The sequence below is a fragment of the Gadus macrocephalus genome, chromosome 20 (genome assembly GCF_031168955.1).
Source record: "Gadus macrocephalus chromosome 20, ASM3116895v1".
Classification (NCBI taxonomy): Eukaryota; Metazoa; Chordata; class Actinopteri; order Gadiformes; family Gadidae; genus Gadus; species Gadus macrocephalus.
In genome coordinates this window covers 4421490-4446377 of record NC_082401.1, presented here as the reverse complement: position 1 = coordinate 4446377, position 24888 = coordinate 4421490, and the positions used below count along the sequence as shown (strand labels likewise).

The 24888-nt window shown below is 43.6% G+C and overlaps 1 protein-coding gene across 2 annotated transcripts in view; it reads right to left on the bottom strand.

Annotated features, from left to right (window-relative positions):
• Positions 1–24888, bottom strand: part of man1a2 (mannosidase, alpha, class 1A, member 2) — a 92752-nt gene that overhangs the window by 39102 nt on the left and 28762 nt on the right. For both annotated transcript variants that reach the window (XM_060039976.1, XM_060039977.1), the window contains exons 3-4: positions 20643–20904; positions 5682–5778 (exon numbers count right to left, since the gene is read on the bottom strand). In XM_060039976.1, coding sequence (XP_059895959.1) covers positions 5682–5778; positions 20643–20904 — 359 coding nt within the window. The remainder of the gene's footprint in view (positions 1–5681; positions 5779–20642; positions 20905–24888) is intronic.

Below are 24888 nucleotides of genomic sequence, written 5' to 3'. Positions count from 1 at the left end.
CTCTCCAACACAGCCCTGGCTCACCTTCTGTGATGGTGTCAATATGGCTAGAGAGAGGCTATGTGGTGTGGGATGATGCTGCTCTGCAAGGTAGAACTGAAACCAGGAGATAATCCAGGAGACAGGACAACAACGTATACAGCTGCCAAAGCCATGCACCCACATGTCAGAGCAGAAGGTTTTAGAAGACTTAACACTAGAACTCCCAATGATTTCAGTTGGCTGAATTTAATCCACTGAAAGTAATCCAAGAAAGCCACTCTAAAAAGTCACAGATTAAATTCCTCAGTATAATCTTATTTAAAATTACTCCGTTTTAATAATACATCTTTAAGCTTGAAGCACATGGTTCAAAGTGACTCAATTAACCCACGTCAGAACCTTTCATGGTTGTGCTGTGAATGAATCCCGAAAACAAGTATTGTGGGGATCCCAGAGAAGGTGGCTTGGTCTGTCGGACCACAGAGGAACAGGAAGGAGAGAAAATAGTGACAGAGAACAGTGTGGGCTTACAAGTCTCACCGTATAGATCTATGAAAACTGACCCGCTCCCCTGAGAACGTTTTTCCAGGAACAGCACATTGTGTGTAAAGGCCCTGAAACATCATTGAACGAGCTGCCATGCGTAGGGTCACCCGTTTCTTGGCCAAAAAGTTTCCCTAGAACACAGCGCAAAGACTACAGCCAACGGCCAACTAGCAGGTAGGCTCTGCGCCTGCGTGAGAGGAAGTAACTTTCCATCCCAGCAGGTGCCCTCCTGACTAGGGATGGGCATGATTAATCGACGATCGACTAATTGATCGTTAAGAATTTCGTCGATTACGTACATTTTTCATCGATTAAACTAATGCAGTGGGCAATTAAACATTTTTCCACACGGGGGCAATATTTAAATTTGCGGCTCCTCCCCCGCAATAAACATCCCGCTTTGAACGGTGAACTCTTTACGCCTAGCAGGTGTAAAAAGCTATAAAAACTACAAAATGACTATTAATGCAGGCTATGTGGAAAATGCGCCGACTTTGGCTCAGCCCTCTTCCGCTACGTAGCTAAGATGGCTGCCGTTGAGTACGAAAAGTGTAAATCGCCACACACTTTGCGATTTGACCGTTTTCAGTACACTTATTTTCGCCCGATCTGAATCGGAACGCCCTACGTACTCAAACTTAGACTAGTAAGTACGGATAGTATGGATATTGGAACACGGCGATGTAATCATGAAGCGGACGAGGCCACGGCGAAGTCTGGTGTGGGACAATTATGATTGAAAAAATGACTTCATGGGGAGCACTATAGGCCTACCACTCAAGGCGAGGTTAGTATCGAAGCAGAAATAAAGAACTTTCTGAGCCCCTGGATTGTGGAAAGCTGTTCCCCCGCCTTGCCAAGTTAGCACAGAGGTATTTGTGCATCACGGCAACGTCGGTCCCCTCAGAGCGGGTGTTTTCGGCGGCTGGACTGACGGTCACCAGACTGCGGTCGCGTCTGACCCCAGAGCATGTCAACATGCTCATCTTTCTGAACAAAAATCCGTAGACTGGTTGGTTAAGTTATTACATGATTGTTTTTTTTATATTATTATTGTTATTATTTTGGGATGAAACTAGGGTTGTGTTTATTTTTTGTTATTTTTTGAGCACCGGCTTCGAGCTGCATGCTCCGTTGCTTAGAGCAGAGAAGCGCATAACTATTGAACGGATCTGGTTTAACTGAGTTGTTCATCTAATAATAAAAATCCCAATGAGGAAAACACGTTGCATTTGTATTTATTTCATTTTGAATATAATATTTTTTTAATTTTAATGTAAAATATTAACGATTAATCGACTAATTGATCGTTAATTCTCCCGACGATCGACTAAAACAGCTTAATCGAATGCCCATCCCTACTCCTGACCTAGTCGTTTGCTGCTTTGCCCAATTCCGCTTATCTTCTCGTGCATTGATTCGCTTAAGCCGACAGCCAATCAAAGTGATTTCACCCATAGGCAGCTTCCATTCCCGACTTCCTGAATCGGCCGAAAAACAAGAGCGGGAAAAAAAACGCAGACACAGGCAGACTAGTGCCATAGGTGTGGGGCACGCCGCAGAAACCCAGGCTAGATGCTCACCAGAGGCCCCAGACGGTCACCAGAGGCCCTAGACGGTCACCAGAGGCCCTAGATGGTCACCATAGGCCCTAGACGCTCACCAGAGGCCCCAGACGGTCACCAGAGGCCCTAGATGCTCACCAGAGGCCCTAGATGCTCACCAGAGGCCCTAGACGCTCACCAGAGGCCCGAGACCCTTACCAGAGGCCCCAGACCCTCACCATAGCCCCCAGACACTCACCAAAGGTCCCAGACGGTCACCAGAGACCCCAGACGGTCACCAAAGACCCCAGACAGTCACCAAATGCCCCACATCGGAGGCGCGCCGACAGTCGGGCCGGTGCTTCAGAGCATTAAAGATCAATGGGGATATCTAGAGGCAACCGGCAGAACAGCACAGCTCCAGATAACATCTCATTCTCCCTAGAAACTAGGGATGGGCATTCAATTAAATTGTCTTAGTCGATCGTCGGGAGAATTAGCGATAAATCTTCGATTGATCATTAATCATTTTAGATTAAAATGAACTATGGCTGTTTCTCAATTCAGGGGACGCATCCTTCGAAGGCTGCATTCGAAGGCCGATTGCAGCACTGCGACGCGTCAAGGCAGTCCCATAACGAAGGCTCCTTCAAATGCGGCCGACAAATGCAGCCTTCTTTTCCTGGATTTGAAGGATCCACCGGCTGGATCCTTCACGGCCCAACGTATCCCAAGATTCATTGCGCGTTGGATTTTTTCCGAAATGGCGTCGGAGAGAGCGGAAGCGGCAGTTGCAGCAAATTACATATTTAATGACAAAACATTTTTTTATATTAAATAAAGTTGGGACTATTTTAAATTTGTAACTTTATCATCAAAGTTCAATGACATTAACACGAGCCATATAACGTTAAACTAATTAATGTTATATTTTATATAATTATTATATAACCATATTTCTCCTCCACCGTCCGGTTTGAACCGCAGCTGTCAGGGTTGCTAGGTGACAGGAGCGGCGCGTCGTCACGCAAGGTAAAGGGTGTTAACGTCTTGTTACGCCAACTTGAAATGCTCCGTAGGCCAGACCGTTTGTTCAGCTTTCGGTCCGGCCTTCACGGTCTACAAAGGCCACACCTTCATAGACCTCGTCCTTCAAAGGATGCGTCCCCTGAATTGAGACACAGCCTCTTTATACGCTATATTCGAAATGCAATGACAATTTATTGTTAATTCTCCCGCGTTTACATGGACACTTCTGGTCCGATTAGAAGTGGAAGAACAGCTCAATCGGAATAGAAAATGATCATTTATACGGCTAAATCGGAATACACGAGAATGCGCGAGAGACATACGGACGTACGCTGACCACTTTTGTAAGGGCCATATATACAGTACATTCGGATTGCATGATAGGAATAGATCTATTCAGATTATAAATCTAATCGGATCAGAAGTGTCCATGTAATCACGGCTAATCGGAATACAATTCTCTGATCGGAATAGAATTCCATGCGGAATAGAATAGAAGAGGTGGTGTAATCCGCTATAATCGACAAACACACTTATTCCAATTGGTTTGGGGTGGGTGCGGCTACTTTTTAACTTCGAGGGATGGCATCAGCAGTTGCAGTAGTTCGCAATTGGTCCGTCTGTACTTTTATGCACACCGAACTGGACCACTGTCAAGGGAAGTGGATTTTTTGCCTGATTTCTTCTTCTTTCTTCTCGCTCTGCAAGTAGTCTGGTAAATTATCAACCCCAGTGTGTCCGGTCGCTAAGCAACAAGAGAAATAGTCCGCCTTTGGCAGACTATTTCTCTGCTGAACAACACTAAGAATGGTAATTGTAAAAAGATATTTTTAGTAATAGTTTTTTTCGATGAAAAATTTACATCTATATATGTTTTTTGGTTTTTGTTAATTTTCTTAAACACAAAACAAAACATCAAACAAAACAATCACAAACCTCATAAACATACATCACACGATGATAAAACTCACAGGACATTACAAGACAAAACACAGTACAACGGGGGGGGGGGGGGAATTCATTTAAATGCCCAGTTTCTCAAATACAGTCTTATAAAGTTTTAAAAAAATCCATAGATCTTCATCCCCACGGTCAAGATCAGTGTCAGGAGATACATAAGGTCTTTTAACCAATTGTCAGTGTTGAAGCAATTTGGTTCCAATTCATCACAACGATTTGTTTAACCGACAAAAAGGCTAAAGCTATAATGTGTTGCGTAAGAGTTGACTCGATATTTTCTACTCTACTGCCCATAGACAAAATTCTTAATGATCAATTAGTCGATCGTCGATTAATCATGCCCATCCCTACTAGAAACCTAGGCTCACGGCGCAGGTCAAATGCTTTCAAGATGGATCAATGGCAGCTGATCAATGACCATCACCTCAGTGTAAGAAAAGAGTGAGAGCATGTGTGGATGAGCAGGAGTTTCTACATCAGACGCCATGAGATTAGGAGAATGGTTGTAGAAGTCTTTTATCTGATCGATCACTGAAACCACAGCAGATGTAGGCCACACAATATGATCAAAGGCACACGTAACAGGAGACATAAGACCTTGTACAGATGGCCAGCGTGTCCCGTTAGTGAGGTCAGACCAACAGCGATTATATAGGAAACAATCACTCTGAAATAAACACCACCTGATTTCCAAACCAGCAATGTACTGAAGCCCACGTTAATCGTGGATTGGTTATAGAATCACATTAACTACATTTTACAAAATAAGCAAATCAATCATGACTTTTTCTAAAGATGTACTAGGTTAAAATGTTAAAGGGTTTTGGTCTTCCAGAACCTGACTTAACCTTGCCTGTTCAGTGCATACTACCTCAAAAACAGACACTGTTATGATTGAGTAACGAGTATTGAGTAGGCGGATATAATTTTCTGACAACTAACCATATTGTAACACTGTTAGGGCATCATCTGAGTACAAGCGCTGTTCAAAATCCAATTCCTCTATGCTAGCTATATAATTACCCTTGTAAGTGATTAGAGGAAAGTGTCGATGAACATGAAGCAGTCTGTTTCTATCTTTTCGTCTAGATTGTCACGCTCCACAACAAGAACATTGTGAAAGACTCATTGAGTATTCAAGTGCAATCTGAGGTCGCCTGCAAGAGCGAGCATAAACTACTTAGCTGGCACTGCCTGTCACTGTGTAGGGTGGTCCTGTCTCTGGTTCCCTCTGATTTGATCCCTTCCTTCCTTCCAAGGAGATGCCTTATATCCTGTGCTGAATTGCTAACAGCTAGCTCTCTAGAGACAATGGCTCAGTTTATATCTGTCCTCCACATCAACATTAGTGCTCCTCCAACAGAGGAGAGAGGGACAGAGGAGAACGAAAGAAGAAAGAGGAGATAGTGGGAGCCTGGTATCACTGAGAACAGTGACCAACACCCCTGGTTAGCATTCAGCCCACAGTGCTGCGACATGGGGTCCCAGGTAACCAGGGACTAACCCCCCAGGTTAGCATTCATCCCACAGTGCATGATATTTATTTAATGGTACGATATCCAGTCAGATATCAGCTAGAAAAATGCATGAATTCTCTGTGTCTGTGTGAGGAAGTTTTACCGAAGATATTGGTGGTGTGTCCTTTCTTAGCCAGGGGCTTCAGCTCGTTGTGACCCCAGCCGTACTGTCGGTAGCTGTCCCAGGCGTGCTTCATCATCTGCAACACAATCACACACAACACTTGAAATGCAACTACTTTACAAAGAATAGACCCAGCCGCACATCAACACAACACGTTTTCAGTATGGGTTTGACTAGAGTCAAAGCTAGTTGAACGTACACGCGTTCGACTAGGTCAATGCGCCATGCTCATTAACATGCAAAGCACAAAGCCAAAGTGTATGAAGTGAAGAGATAGAACTACCTTCACACACTGCCGTTAAACAGGGCACAATTCGGCCTGTCCGTCTCTCTTTCTACCTGCCTATGGGTTTGTGTTTCTGGCCTCTTCTTGGCCAAGGCAGCCATGTTGAAAATAACCTCCAGATCTCTCTCCCCTCTCCCCCCTCCCCCTCCCTCCCCCTGCGGTGGGCGGCTAGTCGGGCTCACAGGGATCCGTGCCCGGGTCTCACTCTCTTCTTGGCGTTGGCATTTCCGTGACGTCCGCAGCGTGAACACTGAGGTCAATAAATCACGTTTACACAGGCTGGGACATGGACACGACACTTAGGCACGTGCTGCTACCCTTTGATACATGTTGATTGGACGCCTTATCAGACTCTGAGAGGGCCATATGCGGAGGCCCTGTGGGACGGCCCTAGCTTTGAGGATGTTGACTGCTCGGCTACAAGGATCTTGGCAGACTATTGGACATTAACGCAGGGAGAGTGCGAAGAGATCTTGACAGCTCCTCCTTGCCATTGAGGCGTATTTGAAAAGAGGGAGAGGAACTAATATCATTTTTGACCACTAGCCAAAGTGACAAGCTCTTTCCATGATTCACTCATAAACCTGTCTGCTTCATCCTTAAAAAACAAGATGGCAGCCAAGATGAAACCATCAACGTCGGATTGCAATTTAATTAGATGGGTGTTTCAGATTAGATTTGGTTTAACAGTAGAAAGTTATCTCTACATATTCAAACTCCGTCAGAATAATGCTACAATTGCTGGTGACGTCATTAAAATAACCATGAACACACATGTAGTTTGGTGCTTCAATGGCCTCTGAATCAGTGTGACAAAATATTCCCATGATGCAATGTTTTCTCCTGGATCCTAATGTGACTTTAACAACGCAAAACCCTTACCTGAACTGAACCATCTTTAACCAAATACACAAAACTTATCCTAAACAAAACATATAACAAAGAAAAGGGATAATGCAGTATGGGAGATCACCACTGCAGAAATTCACAATCAAAAGAATACTGCTTAGCGCACACCGCCCACTGATATATGTACTGCCACCATTATCCACTGGGTCATAAAAACCTTAGTCACCATGCCAACAGGGCCTACCGCATCACTCCTGTGGCGAAGTGGTCCTAGAAGCAGTCTGCATCAGTAGAGTTACAGTCCGCCCGTCTAAATATAACCATCCAGAGATAGGCATCCGTGTGGTAGCCCAGGTTTAATGGTCTATCAGACGGTATGACCGAGCATACCCCAAAAGGGGGACGTCAAGAGCCTGCTGGCAAACCACACTGCCATCTGATAACCCAACGGCTTCCACTACAGCGCGTATGCGGAGGACGCCCGGTTGCTTGGTGACAGAAGCATGGAGCCGCTTAAGCCAATCCCACGGGCCGGGGGGGGGGGGGGGGGGGGGACAAAACAGAAGTCTCGGGAGTCACATGATCACACATGGTGTACTTTTACAACGGGAAAACTGAAACCATACGGATTCACATGGATAGGAGACCTACAAAAAACATCATGACACCTATCATGAGCTCTAGTGTCTAGCCATCAAGTGCACCCAAGAGCCATCTCTTCCAATTATTGATTATTAAATCTTTTGATACCCGAATCACTGCATAGTTGTAGATATCCAGCATAGCTTCAGGAACGCCCCACCATGCCCCTATCGAGTTGGCCACCTCAAACAGTGCCTTCACATCCATGACGCTGGCTGTACGTCGGTCGCTGGGTCGTGTATCCCCCTGCTTGGTGGTGGCAATCTTTGGGCTTCACTTAACAGCCAGTTCAAGTACAGCTTCATCAGATGCTTTGTGCAATTATCTTGTTGGATATGGCAACATAAAATGTTATCATAAAGGACATACAATATTATTTAAAAGAATGTGACATCGACTACCATTTGTGTTCAAGTAAGGAGTTTGTTTACAAAATGATAAGATATCTGTCCCTGTTGAGCATGCAATTAGTTTCACAGGGAACTTAATAGGAACTAAATAGACACAGGAACATTTAAAAGACATCCCACAGAACATTTGGCTCCAAGCTGCTCAAAGCAAGCTACATGTTTAGCCATCCTTCTATCCATACATCCATCAAACGATTACACATCTAGTGTAATCAGCATTCTGCATCTCGTTTCATTAAAGCTGATTACAGTTGGATGGATATTTCATAAGTAACTGCTTTAGATGTGCATTATTTGTGTGCATTATTTGCTTCACTTACATAAATAAACCACACTTAAACCTAATCACACTAAAAGCATCCTCACTAGAGGCAGTAGTAGTAGTAAACTGTACTATATATTTAATACTATATTTAATGTTTTATAGAAAGGGCAGAAGAGCTGGATACATATCTGTATATTATTTTTTTAAGCCGAAATTTCAAAGTTCTCAGTTACGTCTTTTTTGGGAGAGACATGCTGAATAAATACAACATGTTTTCAAACTCAAAAATAATTGTTCGAATAATCGTGATTTCAATATTGACCAAAATAATCGTGATTATGATTTTTCCCATAATCTAGCAACCCTATGTACTATGTACTAACTATACTGTGGTCTGTTTCTTTATCATCTGGTCCGTCTATCTTTATTAATTTCATTGAGCCGACTGTTGATAAAACCAGGGTAGACGCAATAATCATGCAACATTATATGTTGTGCCTCGCCTTGGAATTGCCTTAAATGGACCCAAGTTATTAAGACAGAGTCTTGCTCTCTATACATCTCTGAGACTTAAATAAACAAAAACTAGAGCTGTGTTGACTGCATGCATGGCTCAAGCCTGGTAAAGGTCAGTGTGAGTTTAGCACATGTTATGAGTTTGACCAGGTTGGCTGATGCATGCAGAGGGGAGCTGATGCAAGCTACCCTATCCTCTCAATTACCTCATTAACACTGAATGGCTATGGAAATTCCAGTTTAGCAGCAGTAAACAGGTTGCTAATATTACGCTGCAGAAATCCTCTGAATCAAAATCCATTCATCGTAAAGAGAACCTGTTGATCACCCGTCTGGTTATGCATTCCCATGCCATCCTTGGGCTTTAGCACTAGAAGGTAGAGCGTGGTGAAAAGATGAGTGATTCACTTTACATGGTTCTTGCACCATTTTTAAAGTCAAATTTAAGACTTTTTAAGACTTTTTAAGACCAACACATACATAAATTAAGACCCAAAAAATGTCAGAAAAATTATTTGATAGAAAAGGTGTGTATAATTGAGTCACTTATCGATCAACCGTAGCCGTAGTACTAGCAGTAGTGGTACTCTTGCAAAGTTATCTCGGAAGCGCGTGGACACGACGATACGCGAACACATTAACGCACCCGTGTCACCCATAGTCACCCATGACCCGTCGCTTAGCAACCGGACACGCTGGGGTTGATATGTTACCGGACTACTGTAACTACTAGTACGGAGTGATAACAAAGACATGAATCAGGCAATAAATCCACCGTCCTTGACAGCGGTCAAGTTTGGAGTGCGGAGTGGACCAAATGCGAACTACTGCAGCTTTCCTAAGTTAAACCCCAAACTAATCGGAATAAGTTTATGCATGTCGATTATAGCAGACTACACCACCTCTTCTGTAGCCGAATAGAATTATATTACGAACAGATAATTGTATTCCGATTGAGGCGTATTATATGATCCTTTTCTATTCCGATTGAGCTGTTCTTCCGCTGATCTATGCGGATCAGATGTGTCCATGTAAACACGGCTGACAGTGATCACACACACACACACACACACACACACACACGCTTTGAAGCCGAACTTCCTTATTCGAATATAATGCGAATATCAAAAATAAATCAAAATTCAAACGAATATTAGGCAGCCCTTAATATTCGAACCTGTTATGGCAGGCCAAGAGGGAGAGCGTCGGAGAACCCGACGCAGTCTACTCATAATATTGTAATGACCACGGAAGAGGCATTGAATGAAGTATTGATTAGACAGCGATTTATTAGATACCTAATAAACCGTCGGAACACGCAGGACCGGTAACCATAGCAACGCCGGTAAACAAACCCCGCGAAGCCCAATCCAGGTCTTACTGAAGGAATTTAATGGTCAAAATATTATTAATAAATATTCGAATATTAATATTAATAAACAAACAAACTTCGAATATGATTTTTGGCAAAAGGTCAAAGCCCGTCACACAATTTAATAAATTTACTGTTTGGAATACTTACATTAAAATGATCCAGCATGAACTGTGATCCATAGTACCGCGATAAGACATGGCTGTCAGTGTCGTCCGTGGGCCAGTACCTCACATGGATATCCATCTGTTTGCTTTTAGTGGTTTTGTTCACTCATCGAACATGAGGACGTACTGTTTATCGTTTACGCTGCGTGACAGCTCTCTTTTTATGAAAGATGCAATCCCGTATTTGGCAAGATAGGCCGTTTTGTTTTCACCGCAGGTGAACGACTTCGCAAACTCAGAATCTGGGAACATATCAGCCAAGACGTTACTAATGTCCTCGTTCGATTTGAAGGAATTATGTCTGCTCACCGTGTGGAGAACCCACAATACCTCTGCCTTCTGGGTTTCTGGTGGCGACACAAAGCCGGTTAACGCCGTCTGATGTGAAGTACTAGCCACGGATGCTGAACTTTTCAGTCCACTTCTTTCAAATAATACGGGCATCGGTGTAGTCCCGCTAGCTGCCACGGAGTATATCGGATATATTTCTGCGACCTCATGTGGGACTCAAGAGCTTTTGCTCCCATGGTCCCTAGTATGAATGCCTTTCGGGATAAACGACACCTTGCCTCGTCACCTGCCTTCTCCAACCACCCCCGAAACGTATCCTCCTCAAACCATTTCTCATTGAATTTGCACTGTCCCATCCTGAAAGTAGCGCAAGTTGGCCCAATGATGTCAACCGTCACTAGCTAAAAGTAGCGCCAGCAAGCTAGCCTACAGACGCAGCTGCAGGCTGCAGATGCAACCGGCCCCCCGATGACTGATGTCAACGTTAACGTAACGTAACACTCCTGAAAATGCCGTAATTAAAAGACGCATTAGGTGATTTGTTGTGCGCGACAATTTCCCTTAGTCTTAAAAAAACCTCTGCAAAATTTAATACCTAGAGCAAATTTACAGTAAATTTAAGACAATTTATGGCCTTAATTTTACACAAAAAAAATTAAGACTTTTTAAGACTTTTTAAGGACCCGCGGGAACCATGCTTTAGGCAATTTAAATTCAATGCTGATAAGATTAATTAATTAGTAATAAGAGACAGGTAGTCGGGGACTGCCAAGGGATCTCAAACCTGAACCCTGTGGCTGGGGTTTGAACACCTAATGGCGCATTTCCACTGCAGGGTGCGGAACGGATCGGATCGCAAAGATGCGGGTCGGATCGCGTTTCCACCGCCAAAAGTGGGCGTGACCCGGACTTTGCCGTACCCGTTCCGACCCCATTCTAGGGACTCCTCCGTTGCGGTACCCAAAACGAGACCAGACGCCTGAAAGGGTACCCTGGAATTCTAGCTACACCCCCCTTCCGTTGATTGGTCGACAGAATCGTCACTTCCGGGTGACGCGGGGATAAAAACAAACAAACAGTAGCCTCGAGGTATTATTCTTTACAATTAACATGTCGCGTAAAAAGCTTGCTTGGGCGAACAAGGAGGTGGAGACGTTCGTCTGCATTCTTGCGGAGGAAGACGTTGTTTACGATGTTTACGTAGCTGCCGCGGCGATTGACATCCGGCCTACCACCAAGGGTACTGTCGGCAGTGGAAACGCGACCTCGGAACTAAGCCGGGCTATACTGCCCCCTCCCTACGATCCTGCCCCCTGATACTGCCCCCCCCCTTTGCGATCCGATCCGTTCCGCACCCTGCAGTGGAAACGCGGCATTAGAGTACTAGGCTTCCCAACACCACAAGACTGACCAAAGAGTGAAGGCAGAGGACAGCTGCTGCCCAGTGCCACGCAGGCCTGCAGAATGCCCTGGTGGATGTGGAGCAGACTAAGGGGCCTGTCAACCGGAAATGCCATCAACTACCTGACACCTGGGGGGAGGGGGGGGGGTTGTGTACGCTCTGAACTATGACCTTCTCAATGCCAGCCAAGTGCCCGTCAAACAGGTACCCGCTGTCTGTCCGTCTGCCGGCACTGGCACACAGGAGGCCTGATGTGACACCAAGCCATCCAGCCTGAGAGGGGAAAAGAACAGTAGGGATTCCCACAACCTTATCCTGATGCACCAAGGTCACACACACACTTGAAATATTCATAAGGAGGCTTTGAGCGTGCTGAGAGTGCAGCCAATACGTGTGCCACTGCGAAACGAGAAAGAAATCAGCTAGGCTCCCCGAAGCATCCATCTTAGGTCTGCAGGAGCCTTCTGATTGGCTGAGTGAAGCTGCTCTGCCCCGATTGACCTCCGCAGTCAGCCTGATTGATTTAAATAACGCCACCTCAAGCCCCCCTTTTCTCCTTTCTCTTACAAATACGCCACCAACACCCTTACCTCCCTCTCTCCAACCCATAGAGTCTGCTAAGATGGCAGCTGGAATACTTACCTACCGCTTTTCTACCTTCCGCGATGCATGCCCCACATTCTCACACACAAACATAAACGCACACACGCATACACACACACACACACTGAAGAGGTTGCAGGGCTGAATACTGCCACCATTTATCATGTGGATGCCAGGATGAAATTCTTTCCTAAGTCCCATTGGTGCCAGTGAAAGAAAGGATATAGATTTATTGGAATAATGCTTTGAAAATCAAAACCTAAATTTCAAGTAAGGGCTGTAACTTTGGTGCCACGTCCCAAAACCACTGCTTTATCCTTTGCACATGCTTCTACCCTCTTCAGAGCTTTGTCTGCCGTTTGCTGTCTCTTATGTTAGTTTATTTTACATTATTCAAACAGCATCTTCGAACAGTTGATTTGTAATTGGACGGCCCTTTATGATGGAGGCCAATGCCATCACTTGGAAAGTGATGGCATTGGCATTATTTTTCTCCGTCTTCCAGGCTGTCATCATCTGTGTCGGAGTAAACGGGTCTTGTTCCTTTTTACGATTGCCTGTGCTAGGGGTGGGCAATATGGCAAAAATAACATATCACGATTTCTTTCAGGCAGGATCACGATCCACAATCTTATCACAATTCTTTTTCATGTTGGTTTTTAAGACTATTTCGCAAGTAACAGTATCACCAAACTTATTTCCCTATTTAAAAAAGTATAGCCCTACAAGGTAACAAAACTGAAAGAATAACAGACCATTTAGGCCAAAGTTCTAAATGGTGCAATTCTGCAAAGTATGAGTGCAATTCTGCAAAGTATGAACATTCAACAAGAATGTTGACGTGGTTTAGACTTGTATTCAAGTACAATCAGAGACTTTTGCATAACTCCCAAAATGAACATTGGTTTCAAAAGGTAAACAGTAAGTAAAGTGCACTCTTGCTACATAACATTAAAACTAAATCTAACATTGGTAGGAATTAGGGATGGGCAAAATGATTCTTTTCCGCGAACTAGTTCTTTCAGTTCAGTTCACTATAACGATTAGTTTATTTGATTTGTTCGTTTTGATTCGTTTGTTACGTCAGATTACGTCATTTGGTGCCCCCCCCCCCCCCCCCGCGAGATGGCATAATTTAAACCACTTCTAGGCTCTAAACCCCGTGGAAATCGAGAAGATACACTATATCAGTGGTTTTCAAACTGTGGGGCGCCAGAGTACTTCAGGGGGGCGCGACGTGAGAAAAAAATAAACCCGAAAAACCCACTGAAAGTCGATGATTCAAATCATCAGTCGTACTTCAACTGTAGAAGTAACATAACTAAATACATTTTCAACCGTTTATCTTCGTGCAAACCATTTCACAAATCTACACTTTATCTTCAATAATATCTAAACAGAATTTCGATATCATTTAAAATTTCTTCAGAATCACAGTTTTAGTTTCATACCGCTTCGTTTTCAGCTGTTTTCATTGAAGACGTCAGCCCATTCTGATACACCTACTTCTAGACATCGTAACTCATTCCTTTTTCAACCGTTTACCATCGTTCAAACCATTAAGCAAATCTACACACTTGTATCTTCAATTCTATGGAAACGGAATTTTGATAGCATTTATACTTTTTCAGAATCACAGTTTTAGTTTCAAACCGGCATCGTTTTCAGTTGCTTATAATAATTTAGGTCACCATAGCAACGCCGGTAAACAAACCCCGCCGAATAGTAGAATCTCTGGACTGAAAAGGCAGATCTGATTCGACTGGCAGTTTACACAGATTAAGATGTTCAAATGTATTTAAAAAAGGTTAAGCTAAAACATGCTTCGATAAAGTTGTTAAATTGTGTTAAGAAATGTGTTTAAAAACGCACAAAGATGTAATGTTTCAGAATAACGTTTAAAATGTTTAAAAAATGTTTCAAATGTTTGGGGGGGGGGGGCTCAGCTGAAATTTTTTTCTCTGAGGGGGGGCTCACTCTCTCACACTTTGAAAACCCCTGCACTATATAGTATAACCAAACGTCCCACCAATATTTATACCACTTGCTTACTCTCTATATTTCATTCATGGTTTTACATTTATAATTTTATTTTACTTTACATTTAATTCTTCATTGTTCAGGCATTACAGAACTTTCATGGTCATAAATAAAAAATACGAACTGCAGTTTAATTTCTTTGTTTGTTCATTAATTGACGTAGAATGGAGCAAAGACTCCTGGGATTGGGAAATGCGTTTATCCAATAAACAGATGGAGGTCAAGTCTATTTTCGAAAAAATGTAGGGGGATATATGAGTGGCCCCACGTCGAATGGTATGACCCAAGATACGTCAGACAGAAAGCGCGCATATTCGACGGTACCGCCTTGTCATTGGTTTACCCAGGTGCCATTGCAACACCATTGCTACCTCTCATTGGCTGAATCTTTGAGAACGTTGTAGACTCAATCAATATAAGTCGCGGGGAGACGAAGCTCTGTTCGTTTGTATATTTTATTTACGTGACCATATTTTTGGTTTATGTTTAAAAAAAAGAATCAAAGAACCAGTTCTTCTTGTTTTGGGGAACCAGTTCTTGTCGTTCACGTTCGGGATTCGTTCGTTGTAACGAATCGGTCGCGACCGACACGCAACCGACACTAACCCTAACCCTAGTAGGAATCGTTAAATCAGGTAGCTTATTAGACACAATTCCTCAGCAAAAAATAGGGGGAGGGGATTCAATCCAAGGCACTACTTACTGTTTGCTATTATTGGTTTATTGGTTTGTCTCTCTAGGGAAGCCGTGTAACGGTCTAGCAAATTGTGTGATTTAAGATTAGGCTGAGAAAACAACTTTGGATGCGTGCATGAGCCATAGAACTGCAAAAGTCGATTTTTCTCGCACTAGTATTGACACGTTTACGTTTGTACCGTGAAATCACGCCTATATTAAACGAATGCAAGGCGTTTTGGAATTGTCAACCGATCAGCGCAACAAGCGTGCGTTAACTGCAAGCACATGAGGCTAAATCTTAACTTCATAAAGTCACAAAAAAGGCCACGATAACTGAAAAAAATCGGACTGTCCGGCGTTATTCTCTAATATTTCTTAGTATCTTCTTAACGTCCTCAATCTCTCTCTTGCATTGCGTTGTCACATATAGTAGTCACTGAACGTGAGCTTGCGCATGCTGTGTGTCATGTGTGTGACACAACAAATATCTATTGACTGTTGTAACGCCTTATCGCGCCGATGTGTCCAAGCCTATTGCCGCTTGTACAGGCCTTCACAACATCTTTTAGTTTTAGCAAAGACTGACGCTTGCATATAGGCCATATGTTCCTTCAGAACAACATCTTTTATTTTTAGGCGACTTATTTGACACTGCATACAAGGGCCTCATAGCTCTGGACTGGAAACGTCCCCCATAAGGGTTCTCAGCGCTTGGCAATAGACCCACAGCCACGGGGATGTCGGAGCACGGTGACCAGCGGCCTGTCAGCAGCAGTGAGCCACTTCCTAAAGGACAGGAGGAGTAGGAGGCGACCGGTAGAGCTGGTGACCTTCTTCTTGAGAGGCACCTCCATCTCCAAAGCAGCTGCTGTAGACCTGCTCTGCCTGCTGATCACATGCATTGTGGAGCCTTGTGTTACAGGGATCAATCCAAGTGATGTATCAGAGCCCTAGACAGCTGCAGTAAGGAGTGACCTCTGGAGGTCATACAGCTGTAAACACCAACCCCCCACCATGCCTATGAGGCCTGCCAGTAAATCAGTAACGACAGGAGAAGAAGAGTCTCTTAGAGAGTTGAAGTCACACTGGAACGAATGGGCTCAGGATTCCACTGGGCTGAACCCAGTACAGCAGAACAGAAGATGGAGCAGCCATACCAAACCCTCCGGCTCCATTCCTAGCATCTGTCCCTGTAACCCGCGTTCCTGTTACCAGCTGACTCTTTCCCACTACCGTTTGGTTCAGTTAGTGGTAGCACTGGAAGTTTGCAGACACTCCCTTGGCGTTCCAAGAGCAACAGAGCCATGACTTTTTTTTTAAAAACACACGTTCCTTCCAAGCTGCGCTCTACCACCCTGTCTCTGAGAACAACTGAGGAGCGAGTGAGTCATGTAATATTAAGACTACCTAGCATAACGCCGCAGCGCTCTCCCACCGAGCTCATTAAAAACTAAACTAACAGATGATATTGGCGCTATGGAGGATTCCCACAGAACACCCAGCCAAGACCTGTTCCGGAGCACCATACCAGACCTGCTGTGATGGGAGAAGGCCGTCACAGGTTGTTACAGAGCAACAACACACTAAATTCACCTCTATTCATAAAATCCTCCCTTGCGCAGTCCATCCCAGCATAGGCTCAAGAACACAGCATTACCAAAGAATTGAGTTGAATTGCGTGCATCCGTAGAATTAATCAATATATAAGTGTTCAATCAGTATAAAATAATTCTGACTCATTTGGATCCCAAACCATTAGCAGTAGAGGTCATTTCAGCAGTAAAACACATGACGTGTCACCTACTGACGACAGACTTTCTCCATGGATAGTGGCTGTAGCTTTAAACCGTTATAGCGACAGTATACAGGTTACTTTTTAACCAAAGGATCAGGACGTTGTAAACAGCCCAGGAATCATATACAGCTTTTTAGACATAAATGTTGGAAGCCTTCCAGTAAACTCCTTCTCGTGTGTATTATGTTGTATATTAACACACACACCCTCACACACAACCACACCCACCCAGCAGACATCAGTAAAGCAGGCCGCTGTGTGTTTAACAGTTGGTTTGTTTGAACAGTGGGCCAATACCGTGGCAGAAGCCCAGGGAAGGAAAAGCTTGGTGGGATGTGTGGTATGCTAGCTTCTCTGTTCCAGCCTCCCACTCTCTTCCATCAGCCTGGGCCTCAGCCCAGGCTGAGAACCAGCCTGGGCCTCAGCCAATGAGGCCTCAGTCGACATGTCCATCGCTCAGCCCCAGCCTGGGCCTCAGGCTGGGGCTGATCGTTGGGCCTCAGCCCCAATCGGGGCCTCAGACCCGGCCTGGTCCTCAGCCGACAGGTCAACCGCCCACGACGCAGCATTGGCACCTGACTTGACAAACGCAGTCATCACAGCGACCTGGAGGGGTGCGACTTGCTTATCTGGGTATTTGATAAACCGAAAATATGCTAGGCAGTAGATCTCAGTAGCTGACAAACTTATTGTGCCTGCTGTATAAGTAAGCCACCATGCATGCAACTGTTCTTAACTCATCATATATTAAAATGGAAATGTTCTTCAACTCCATCATAAAATATATTTATTTATTTAATATTTATTTATATTTTATTATTTGTGTGAGAATCTGGTTAGCACTAGCATGCTCAAGTGTAAATAATATGGATTTACTATGGATGATATTTTGGAGTGTACCCTACCCTACTGTAAATGTATTTAAAATCCAGCTGATTAAAGCATAATATGGCAACCAACCCGTAATAAACGGCCTCATCGTATCCTATTAAAGCAGCTCCCCACGGGTCCTCTGATCTCCTTCTTCATAGAGCATCGTTTGATGTTAGCCGGGTGGAGCCATTCATTTGAACTTTCATTTTCTCTACATTTATGTACAGTGCTTTTCAAGGCTTTACGACCGCTTAAAGAACTTAAGAATTCCTCGCTTTGTGCTCACCGTCCACACACACACACACACACACACACACACACACACACACACACACAGCAGTATTCAGAATACTACATGAGTCGGGTAGAGTGCCAGATAGAGATGTGGGACAGGTGGGTTGAAAGAGGCGGTGAGGGGGGTGAGAGCGAGACATTAGGGAGAGTAGAGAGAATAGAGAGATCAGCATTGAGGAAGAGCACAATAAACGGGATTAGAGCCATACCAGGGGAAAGGTGTAGCGGGAGAGAGTGGCAGAGAGGAAGCCAGAGAGAGGGGGAGGAAGAAGATGGAGTTAAAGCTGAGCTCGGCACTCACACAGACTACATGGCACAGGACCATAGCGAGGGCGAGAGAGGGAGAACGAGGGCTTATTGCCTTCTCGGCAGATTCTGTGCTTCCTCAGGGAGTCTGTGTCGTCCCTTTATGAGCTTGTGCATCTGTAGCGCACACACACACACACACACACACACACACACACACACACACACACACACACACCTGTGAGTCATGTAAAGTGTTTGGCTTGGGTATGCAGGGTTGTTGTTGGAGAATATAGTTACCCTTACGGTGAACTTTAAGGTAGGCCTCGGAGGGCCATACTGGTGGTCTCTTTATTTCCTCTACATCTTTAAAATGCATGTTTCTGATTTCACACTTGGTTACCCTGGAGCTCTTTTTTAAGTGGGCAGAATGTGTTGTGAGATGTTGTATGGTGGTGGTTAACCACCAGGAGCAGTAGAGGGTCAAAGCGTTGTCGTAGCGGAGCTTCTCTATGGGGTAAGAGGGCCCTGGTTCACAGGTAGATCTCACAATGACTGTTGGCTTGCGGTACTTTACGCAGGAAAAAGCCTGCTTGTTTGTCAAAGTCCATCTTGTTCTGCGGGCCTTTTTGCTACAGTTGATTCCATCCAATTACACTCGATTTACGCAGTTGTTTACCCCTGAAACAGTTTATTTACAAAAAGCACTTTATCCTAGCATGCCTTCCCCCTATTAGCGTATGCACTATCTCTTTGGACACAAGGCTAATGGTGGCTAATGGCTACTAGCAGCAAATGGATGGTAATGTGTGTGGTGTGTGAAAAGAAAATTACATATAGCTCTGGTCCAATGGATGTCATGAGGGTAACATGTCATTTTGTTCCATTCGGTCATTGAAATATATACATTACAAGACATAAGATGAGGCTGGAGGAGGATAAGGCTGGAGAGGCCTTCTAGGCCGACCAATAGAAGGCTTTTTACACTCAATATAAAGAGCATGCTTAACCTAACAAGTGCACCTCACTGAACTAATCAACTTGAGCACATCTAATTACTTCTTATTTTTCCTGCCGATGCTATCATCGTAGATCATCATCATACTATACTCCTGGTAAACGTCTGATGCGACAGAGAGCACCGATGCTGACATATCACCATGACATCACATGTGGAACACTGTGAAACAACACGCGCTGTGTGTGTCTTGAAGCCGCTCGGTAATGAACCTACACCGCCATGCTCCATCGAAACATAATAGAGCTAATGAAACCCACGCCTCTGGCAGAAATATAAATAACAGGATTGTTTGCATGGAAAAACAATGCACTTTTGTACAGCAGCCTTGTCTGTTGATGACTCTTGCTGTGCAAAGCAACCAGGCCAACCGTCATGCCTTGCTGCAGCCGGTGTGCTGCTAGCTTCTGCGTGGTTTGGGGAGAGTGTGGCTCTCTCTTACTGAAGGACAATTATGACGGGAACAAAGGGTTTGTTTATGGACAGAAGGACGGGGAGGTATTCTTCTTGGGAATGCGATCAGCTCTCACGCGTGGCCCCATAGCGAGACGCGTACATGATACGAGGTAGTCACATGGCACCTTTTAGATGCAAAGCAACATGGGGTAGAAGCATATGGCAAAGCTCATGGAGTTTTTGTCTGGCACTCGCTCTCACACTCGACTAATACTACTAATAATAATCAGGCATATTATCATTCCCCCTGCGTTCCACACACACACAAACATGAATAAATCTAAAACACCTCAGATGAAAACAGCTCTCTCTCCCCAAACCTGGTTCAGCCCTTCCCTCCGACCTGGAGATGAACAAACCTCCCACTCCTCCTGAACCGTGCTGACACACCCAGAGAGGGCTCCAGCACACTGCTGAACACAACATTCATCTGCTCTAGCTCGGTTCAGAGGTAATTGCAGTAGTCCTGCTGATTATGAAGCGTGGCTGTAATCTAGACGAAGTCTACACTGTACAGCCATGGTTAGCAAGAGATGGAAGGTTAATGAAGTCTGTTGATCAAATTGGCCCAGCCTTCATACAATGCCACACTGCAACAGCCTTCACTCCCTAGATATGATTCCACCCATCAAGTTGCTTGGGATCGAGGATTTGTAAGAACGTGTGAAGGCCCAGAGTGACACATACCATGCTCCCCCCCCCCCCCCCCCCCACAGACCCTACATCAGGGGGCTTACCTCTCGGATCTTGTCCCTCTTCTCCTTGACGGCGGGCTCAGGCGGCTCTCCGTCGCTGACGCCCACCACTTTGGGCATGGGGACGGGGGGGAGGGGCCTTGGCCCCGCCTCCTTCTTCTTAAGCTCCTCCACCACCCGCACCTTCTCCGTCTGGATCTCTGCTTGCAGCTCCGCCCGCGACTTGCGCAGCTTCTCCTTGGCCTCCTGCAGGGCGCGCTCGTGGTCGGCACGGATTTTGTCCCGCAGGCTCTCCTCTTCCTCCCTGGGGGACAGGAAGTATGCAGGGGGGGGAGCGGACAGGAAGACGTTAATATCTCAGCATGATAAAAAAAAATCTTCATCATACTATTATATGCATGAGGTGGATTCAGAAAAGTGTTCCCAGTCCAGTTTTCTTGCGCAAATCCATATTTTTTGGGGGGGGGGGGGGGGGACCTTTCTTGCTCAATCTTTGTAACAAGATTCTTTGCCATCGTACAAACAGCTAACTTGCTCGAGATCTACAGACTACACTTTATATTCTGTTCACTAAACCGAGGCTGTGAAACACAGATTATAAGGGGATAACATGACCCTCTTTCTGTCGTCATCACTAACCATCCTAATGAACCCTCAGCTCATCCCTGAGTCGGGGAAGTGCAAAGTTGATGAAAACAATAACAAACAGAAAGCTTTTTGTTTTCTCTACAGCCTTTAACAGTTAAAGGCTGTAGAGAAAACACAATGAGGAAGACTACACGTCTCGTATGTGCCGTCACACTCCCTGCGACTGGCGTGGACAAGACTGACCATCTCCCCATCGGCATAACTGAAACTCTCCACATGCCCCGACTTATAATGGTTTTCACCTCTTTTGCTGCTTTTATCCTCCCTTGGAAAAAACCTAACATTATCAAACTTCTTCACGAAAATGGTTAGTTTTCTTTGAATGAAAAATTATCATTTAAATCCACAAACAACATATATGTAATCCGGGGCATATAAAGACTGGGACCAGAAGATAATTACTTTCTCTCCATTGAAACCCATTCATATTTTTCGATCTCATAGGTCCCATGGGCTCTACCGGAAGGGGTGTGACTTTTCCACTCTATATCTAGGGCTGTACGGTACGGTATGGACTAAAATATATACCACAGTATGATTTGAGGCATAGATGGTAACGGTATTATATCCCAGTATGTTAATGTTATCTACTAATTTCGATAGAAATGCTTCTGAAGGGGTAAAATACTGGTTAGGCAGCAAAACTGCATGAAAAAAAAAAGCTAAATTACTTTAAAAAGTTACTTCCATCTCTGAAAAACACGAATGTTTAATAGTATGCATTTCTTTCTCCACTTGCTCGCGGACCTTGACGTATAGTTTTGACATCTCAATTTGGCTGAAGTGTGTGAGGGCATGTAACGCGTACCTAGGATCGAGTGTTTTGACCATCTCTTTAAAGCCCTTCCTATCGACATTTTGAAAGGGAACCATGTCCTTACACAGGTAAACAGTGACAGTGTTTGTTATCTCGTTCCAACGCTGGCTTTTTTGGTCGTAAGCACTGGCTTTGTAAAATGCCTGCGGAAGCGATGTCTGTGGAAGAGATGCAGAGACAGCTTCACGCTACCAGCGTCTGTCTCGTATGGGGTCAGAACAGTCTCATTAATAATGAAAGGATTCAGAAATGTATTTTGCGATTTATATATAAATTACTCTCTTCTCACAAATACATTTCAATGCACACACAAATGGATATCGGTATGTATAAATGTAAAATGTATCCATAAACAAAAATAAGTTTCACAAATACATTTCTGATCCACACACAAATGTACCTTGTTTTAAATAAATGTAAAATCTATCCATAAATATATGAATTAAAAAAATTATTATTTGCAATTTTCCTATTGCAATGTATTTGGATGTTGTTACATTTATATACAAACTGTTAAACTTGAAATTACAAGACGTTTTTCATTTGTGAACTTTTTTGCATGTGTGTGAACTGGTCTGTATTTATATGTGGCTTTTTGAGACTCTCCTGACGTCGCTAGATTCACAAATGCATTTTTTTCAACAAGGAACTCTGTAGCCAATCAGATGCCTCCCTCGTTTTCAGCCAATCACATGACTGCAGTGACTGGGTTTTTACATTGTCGGTGGTTTACTTTTAAAAAATGCATTTGTGAATCTAGCGACGTCAGGAGAGTCTCAAAAATCCACATATAAATACAGTCCAGTTCACAAACAAATGCAAACAAGTTCACAAATGAAAATCGTCTTGTTAATTCAAGTTTAACCGTTTGTATATAAATCTAACAACATCCAAATACATTTTTGATGAAAATTGCAAATATTTTTTTAATTAATATATTTATGGATTTATATTACATTTATTTAAAACAAGGCACATTTGTGTGTGGATCAGAAATGCGTTTGTGAAACTTATTTTTGTTTATGGATTTATTTTACATTTATACATATACCGATATCCATTTGTGTGCATTGAAATGTATTTGTGAGAAGAGAGTAATTTATATATAAATCACAAAATACATTTGTGAATCCTTCTCTGTGCATTCATTATTAATGAGACTGTTCTGACCCCATAGTCTCGTACGGTGTGGAATGTGAGCTCGTGAAGGGACTATTGCGCCTGTGTGCTTGCGCAATAGCATACTGCCTGAGAGGGCAGTATTGCTGTCAAATCTGTCCCTGGGAAAAGTAACGTTGCGCCGAATAGAAAAAGGAAATACGTGTCGTTACCTCATCTTCAGTAGTTGCGTGTAACTTTACTTTTTACGCAAAATAGTATTTACGTTGCTGCATTAACGTGTTACTTACTTTGTAACGTGTAACACACAACACTGTCTACCGGTCACACCGGTCTCACGGTAACGTCAAAATCCATACCGTAGCACAAATTCACACCTGTGTTTTATACTGATTATACCGTACACCCCTAACAATAGTCCAACAAAATAAAAACATTGATCATTTAAATGCCCTTTAAAATCCTTTCCCAGAATCCAACAGGTATTATGGGGACTTGGTGGTTTAACAGCAAGGCTATGAGCAGCAGACCCAGGCAGAAGTGGCCAGCGCCACACTCTTCCATCACCCTCCATGGGACAGGTGAGCCAATGAGGACGGTGGACTCGAGTCTCAGGCTGCCTCATCTGTAGAGCTGAGGGCTGTTGACTCCGCTCAGTCCCCAGCGGGGAGGCATGAACAACACACTGCAGGTTAGGACAAGGACATGGTTTCGGAGCAGATCTAAAAATCCACCCCAAATGATGTGGACTGGGCTGCAGAAGTTTAGGGACAACGCCCAAACAAACAGTCATTATAATTAATTTATTTTTACTACCATAAAGTTGTAAGATGTTTGAATTTGTCCAGTCTATTTGTATTGCACCTTATGAAATGTAACGGGGCAATGAGCAACTGGGTGTCTTTAAAGAAGAATCTTTCAACCTATTTTAAACCTAATAATTTCCCCCTGTCAATGTTCGTCCTCTAAAATGGCTTGTTTTTGTCACTGATAGGAATGGATTATAATAACGGTCATTCATTATAGAAAAAATCCCTAGAGAGAACGTTTCCTAAACACAATTTGTTGCGCTGGATAGAGGCATTACACGCAACTCGGCAAAGATACAGACTTAAACAGAGTTTGATAGATTTGTTTCATTTGTTGATTTGACTTGGCACTAATAAGTATACTTGTGATGCTGTTATTTTCAATGGTCATACAGTTGCTATTTTTCCTAGATTGGATGAATACACACACACACAGAAAGTTTGTGTGTCTGTGTACTCAGCTGTGGAGCTGCATGGTGCTTCAATGTGATTATTTATCTACCAGAACACACTCAGGACACCGCATCTGTTTGTTTCAAAGTGTGTTTATATCCAAGCCCGACATCGCCAGACCAATTCGCAAATGTGTATTAGTCTGGAACCCTCACATTTTTATGGGTCAGAACAGTCTCATTAATAATGAATGCACAGAGAAGGATTCACAAATATATTTTGTGATTTATATACGAATTACTCTCTTCTCACAAATACATTTCAATGCACACACAAATGGATATCGGTATGTATAAATGTAAGATAAATCCCTAAGCAAAAATAAGATTCACAAACACATTTCTGATCCACACACAAATTTGCCTTGTTTTAAATAAATGTAATATAAATCCATAAATACATTAATTAAAAAAATATTAGCAATTTTCATCAAAAATGTATT